This window comes from Stegastes partitus, unplaced genomic scaffold, assembly GCF_000690725.1.
Source record: "Stegastes partitus isolate 25-593 unplaced genomic scaffold, Stegastes_partitus-1.0.2 Scaffold1584, whole genome shotgun sequence".
Classification (NCBI taxonomy): domain Eukaryota; kingdom Metazoa; phylum Chordata; class Actinopteri; family Pomacentridae; genus Stegastes; species Stegastes partitus.
In genome coordinates this window covers 121,818-128,141 of record NW_007579315.1, presented here as the reverse complement: position 1 = coordinate 128,141, position 6,324 = coordinate 121,818, and the positions used below count along the sequence as shown (strand labels likewise).

At 49.3% G+C, this 6,324-nt stretch overlaps 1 protein-coding gene across 1 annotated transcript; it reads right to left on the bottom strand.

Moving 5' to 3' along the window:
* Window positions 1-4,028: 4,028 nt before the first annotated feature.
* Window positions 4,029-5,522, bottom strand: LOC103371428 (potassium voltage-gated channel subfamily A member 1-like). The gene has a single exon (XM_008300753.1). The coding sequence runs from the start codon at window positions 5,520-5,522 to the stop codon at window positions 4,029-4,031; it is 1,494 nt and encodes a 497-aa protein (XP_008298975.1).
* Between the last annotated feature and the right edge of the window lie 802 nt (window positions 5,523-6,324).

Sequence of the window (6,324 nt, the reverse complement as noted above, 5' to 3'; positions counted from 1 at the left end):
CCTGAACTACCTGAAGACTCGCTGACGCTTTCATGTCCAGGTTTTGTTGGAACCCGATCACAGTTATTGATTACACCTGAGCTGCTCTTCCTGCTTCGACCCGCCACAACGTCTGCACACGCCCGCTCGGTCCTGAGTGGGAGCAGGGGCCACGTTCTGATCCAACAAGCTCAAAGTGTGAAACCCGAGTGTGCAGATGTTTTCATCCTCCACCAGTAAAACAGCAGAAGAGCTGCAGAGCGTCGTCCTCGTGACGAGGCCGGGATGCATCCCCGTGACTCCCCTCAGACATCTTTGAGCCTTTTTACTGTCAGAACTGGAGGAAACGTGGCGCTGCTTGAATCCTGAAGATGATTTCAGATTAAGTTCTGACTGATTTAACATGAACAGAACTCTAATGATCAACATCCCTGAAGTGAAAAAGTTGACTCCAAAACATTTAAACGTTTGGAGTCTGGATGCATTTTAACACATCAGCAAGAATTTAAACCTCATTTTCCTGAATTTAGACACAAATGGTGACGTTTTGATCCTCATACAGAAACTGAAGTGTCTGACAGATCCATCAGACGTTCATTTAGTGCTGCAGACCTCCACAGAACCACGGTTAGAGGCTAAACATGAAACACGACTGACTTGGTCTGTATCCATGAACACTGGACGCCACAGACAACAGAAGACAGCGTAGAGACGCTTCTGTTCATCAGCCTATAAAACTGTTTCACATGGAAACACGGTGCAGACGCCTGCGTCCACACAGCAGGTGGCGCTGCACAAAGAACTTAAAGAAAAACGTGAGGATCGATCCCTGAACTCAGCTGATCATCTAACAGAAGAGATGCAGTCACGCTGCAGAGACTCCTGCTCACAGGAAAAGCAAGCAGCAGCAGCAGCAGCAGCAGCAGCCATTTTGCTGGATGCAGAGTGACTAATGCCTGTGGTGATGTTGAGACTCTGCAGAGGAAACGCTGAGGTCAGATCCATCAGCATCTCTGCAGAAACATCCAGAGAGCCTCGCAGCCACACAGAGCTGCATTTCTGCTCATTTCATGAGCCTCAACAGACTTTAGTGACACGAGGACGAGTCGGACGAAGAGCGTGAAAACACTGGATTCAGCTGAACGCTGCAGGAACGTTTACAGGCTCGTTTTTCTCCGTTTTTACAGTTTCCAGAGAATCACACGTGGCTTCCTGCACAAGGTTTTGGTCCCAGGTATGGAGAGGCGGCAGTGATTTTGCTGATCAGTTTTCAGTGTTTTTGTGCTGAAGTGGAGGTCACCGAGGTCACGCTGCATTAAAGCGTCGAATCAGACGAGCTAACAACAAGACACAAGAGAACATTTCCAGCATTTCTTTACATTTTTATAAATGAGTCATCTTGCGGTGCGACAGCGCTGGAAGAACACTTCCTTTGTCCCAGAAACTACACGTAGGAGCTCAGCTTCCGTCATTCTGCAAAAACGGAAAATAACGAGTCCTGATTTATCATCTCTGCTCTGCATTTAAAGGAAAAGTAGTATTTTTGTCTTCTAACTGTGGTTTTCTGAAGCTACGTCGATAACTCCATTAGACATCAATCATTTGGACTTTCATATCAGTAGACTACTGAGCAGCTAGCTTCCATCGCTAAGCCAAGAGCAAATATAAATGAACACTTTGAGCTCATTTCTATGCTGCTAGCTGCAGCAAATACCCCCAGACGGTTTCTTTGAGTCTGGATATGAGTAGAACCACAAGGAGCTCATTGAAGGACCACTTGTGCGGTTTACTTTCACTTTGTTTACGAGGAACGCTTCAGAGTTTGCACAGCTTGAAACCAGAACAGTTGGTTTTGCTAAAACGGCATTATTATTATTATAATGTTGTAGAGAACGCTGGACGTAGCAGCAGAAACACGACAGGAGAAGACTCGTAAAGCAAACACTCCATGTTTGACCTGCAGCCGTGTGTCATCACCACCATCACCGTTTCTTAAACTGATGGACGTGGAATCGATGGTGTGGCCGAACACGTTCTCCTGTCTTCAGTTCCTAATGTGCATCTTTATGGCAGGAGCTGAGCTGCACATGAGCAGCTGTTGGTCGACTGTTGTAACGGAGGCACTTTAGTCACTTCTCTCGTCAGACGGGGTTCAAGGCACTAGAAACTAACTTTAGATTTATCGATGACGTTTGTTCAATTCTACCGCTTTCCTTCTTGAAACGGGATAAAAGTCAAATAAAACATCGGGTCACAACTCACATGAATGATCTCATGCACTCCGCCGTCAAGACCAAAGCTTCAAATAAACAAAGGAGGATGTTTTTCTGAAAAGTCTTTTTTTAAAGAGATCATCAATTCGTCTCTTCAGATTTTTTTTCCTTGATTTTGTTTTTTGTATTTTATTCTAGCAGATTTGTCCCCTTCGGCTCCGTCATGCATCCCGTCGACAGTAATGAGAATCATCATCATCACCTTCATCTCCAGAGTCCCTCCACACTGCAGGCAATTTAAAACTGACACTGTCATGCATTGAGTATACGTAGCTATACCATGTAGCTAATTAGGCCATAATGCTTTAGTATTTTGACATGCCATGATCTTCGAAAAAGAAGTGTTCCTGTTCCCTTAAACATTCAACACGTAAATGCTCTGAACAACTGAAACAGAAGAAGAAGAAGTAGCCAGTGCACTTTGGTGAAAACAAATGAGAGAAAATCCAGGACGAGAAGATGAAGGACAACGAAGAAAAAATGTAAAAATAAAATGAGGTAACGTCTTGTGCATGCCGATATAAGAGAGAAGAGAGTCTCCACATGCGTTTCTATAAAGGAGTGTTGCATGGCATCATACAGGGAGCCTGCAGCAGCAGCAGTGCATGTCGTCCTGCACAGCGGCAGCCTCCTGGTCCTTTAAGGTGCCTGAAAAACTTGGATCAACGTCTCGCGTTTTCCAAACTTTGCCTGATGTGCTGCAGAAGAACACACCTGAACTCCACCTGTAATCCACTCAGAATGTGTTTCTTCAGCGAGAAAGTTCTTCAAATCTCAGTTGGGCTTCGTTTGTTCTTTTATCCTGAAAGTTGAGTCTGTTGCACAAAGTCTGGCAGGTTTGATAAATTATCGGCAAATTAGCAAATTGTGCCCACAAATTAAAAACGTAGCTCCAGTTATGCTGCTGATCCCTCAGGTCAAGTCTGAAAGTGCTGTTTTCATTCCTCCAGTCATCTCTTAACTTGTGTGCATTTGACTCTTTTTAAAGTGGAACGCTGATGGAACACTGCCCACCGTTACATGAACCACCAACTACTCTGCTCGTCGATTCGTCGGTTTGAGTAAATTTAAAATAAAAACTGAACATCTTTGGACAAAACAAGACATTTGAGGAAACTCTGATCCACATTTTTCTCCATCCAAAGACATTTCTGATGGATTCTCTGAGATCTTTGACAGACTCAGTGAACGATCAGTACTTCCTGTTTGTGACCCTTAAGCTGGTTTCAGCGCCTCTTTGTCACGTGTAAAGTGCAACGAATCTTCTTGTTGAAAAGTGCTGCTAAAATAAACCTGCATTGCATTAAACTTGCATCATGAACTGGATCCTCTAACATGTTCTACAGAGATGACCAAGTGTTGTGTCTGAACTGCTCGTGTTCGAAGGGTTTCAGTGCAAAGCGGCAGTACTATTGCTGTTAAAGGGGAACTCGTCAGTTCCAACAGGTCGGTGACTCGAGACAAATGTTTTTTTCTAACTCAGTATTTCGGCTGAAAAAATGGCAGTTTAAATCCCAAACAGACTGACTGCACCCCGAGGCAGTGAAACCAACTCTGAACGAGTGAATCCTTAAATTTTGAGATAATTCGAGGGTACAAGTCACTAACTGTAGTAATTCATCAAAGCTCCTGCTCGTCTTTGTGCTATTGCCAAACAAACCTGCGCTTCCTTCATGTCTTCACATGTCTGAGCTGATGCAGAGAAGAGAGTAAATGCACCATGGGAGTAAAGCATCCAGGTATTTCTACATATTTACAGGAGCGTCTCACGCCGCCTCACACGTCGGTGAGCAGCTTCGCCTTGTTCACGCAGTTCTGGCTCGGCGCCGTGCAGTTGGCAGTTCTGAGGTTCGCTTCCCTAAAGTTGTCGATGCTGTTGTTCATGTCCTCGTCGATCTCCATGTACTCCGACTTGCTGACCACCGACGAGCTGCGCCGGCTCGAGTTGGTGTCCGACGCCAGGTTCTGGTTGCTGACGTTGAGCAGCTGGGCCTGTTCCTCGCCCTCCGTCTCTCGGTGGTAGAAGTAGTTGAAGTTGGACACGATGACCGGAACCGGCAACGCGATGGTCAACACGCCGGCGATGGCGCACAGCGAGCCCACGATCTTTCCGCCGATGGTGACGGGGTACATGTCGCCATAACCCACTGTCGTCATGGAAACCACGGCCCACCAGAACGCGTCCGGGATGCTGGTGAAGAACGACTCCTTCTCCTCGGCCTCGGCGAAGTAGACGGCGCTGGAAAACAAAATCACGCCGATGAAGAGGAAGAAGATGAGCAGGCCCAGCTCCCGCATGCTCGCCTTCAGAGTTTGGCCCAGAATCTGGAGCCCTTTGGAGTGCCGGGACAGTTTAAAGATCCGGAAGACCCGGACCAGTCGGATCACCCTGAGAATGGCCAAAGACGTGGCCTGCTCGCCGCCGCCACCCTTCCCCTCCCCGTTTTCCTGGTCATCAGCCAGCTCGGTGCCCAGCGTGATGAAGTATGGGATTATAGCCACAATGTCAATGGAGTTCATCATGTTCTTAAAGAACGCCGCTTTGCTGGGACACGCAAAGAAACGAACTATGAGCTCAAAGGAGAACCAGATGATGCAGAGCGTCTCCACCACGAAGAAAGGGTCTGTGAGGACGTTGGGTTTGTAGTGTATGGTGGTGTTTCCCACCGTCTGGATCCGGTCGCTGGGATCCTCCTTCAGCTCCGGTAAAGTCTCCAAACAAAATATGACAATAGAAATCAGAATAACCATCACTGAGACGATGGCGATCCCCCGGGCCGGACCAGAACTCTCCGGATGCTCGAACAGGAGCCAGATCTGCCGCTGGAACTCCTTCTCCGGCAGCGGTCGCTCCTCCTCCCGGATAAACCCCTCGTCCTCACGAAACTTCTCCATGGCCTCGGCGCCCAGCTCGTAGAACTTTATCTCCTCCGAGAACATGTCCAACGGAACGTTGACCGGCCTCCGCAGCCGACCCCCCGACTGGTAATAGTACAAGATGGCGTCAAAACTGGGACGGTTCCGGTCGAAGAAGTACTCATTTCGTAAAGGGTCGAAGTAGCGCATCCTCTTCTTGGGGTTCCCGAGCAGCGTCTCGGGGAACTGAGCCAGCGTCTTCAGCTGCGTCTCAAAGCGCAGCCCCGAGATGTTGATGACGACGCGCTCGCAGCAGTCGTGGTCGTCGTGGTCGTCGTCGGGCGGATACGGGTCCTGCGGGTGACCCGGCAGGGTGGAAGTCTCGTCCATGTTCTCCGTGGACACCACGGTCATCCTGCCTGCTGGGTGGAGGGTGGAGGAGGTGCAGCTGGAGAGGAGAAGCTCCTAAGAGCTGAGCAGAGCCTCCTGCTCCTTCAGCATCATCTTCATCACCTTCAGCTTCATCACCTGCAGAGAATCAAACACATCCTCAGTGAGAGCGGCTCGGAGCCTCTGCAGAGACTCAGAGCTGCAGCAGCACAAAAACATGCAGCGGCTCTGCTGCATCTGCTCCTTTTTACCGCATACATCAAGTCTGCGCCGCCGCTCTGCGCACAGCAGCAGCTTCCCTCCGTTTCAGCACATAAAGATTCTACACACTGACACGAACCGACACCAGAACCTAAATCAGCCTGTCTGTGAGGAAATGAGCTTAATCGTACCTGAGCGGAGTTCGGAGCTGAAAACGAGCGTCCTGTCGGTGCGCAGCTCTCCGGCCGCCCACCGCCTCCTGCCTTTAATACTGATATCGCTTTACAGGATCTCTGAAATATTAATAGACTATGTTGTCTTGGTCAACATCCGTATCCTCTCGGTGTAGGTTTTCAGCGCCGATCGCAGCAGCCCGCAGCGGGAGGAGGAGGAGCAGGAGGCGGCTTCACACGGATCTGCGCGGCGGCGCGGCGGCGAAAACCGGCAGTTTGTCCAAATCATTGTGGAACCGAAGCAGGACGGAGCTGAAGGAGCCGCAGCCGCAGCGCCGAGCCGCTCTCTGTGCGCCTTGTGCCGCTGCGCAAAACCGAGAAGCCGCCGCGAAGGAGAAGCTGCAGAACTGAAGAGATCCAGGACGCAGGACGGAGGGAGGAGGGAGGGGCGA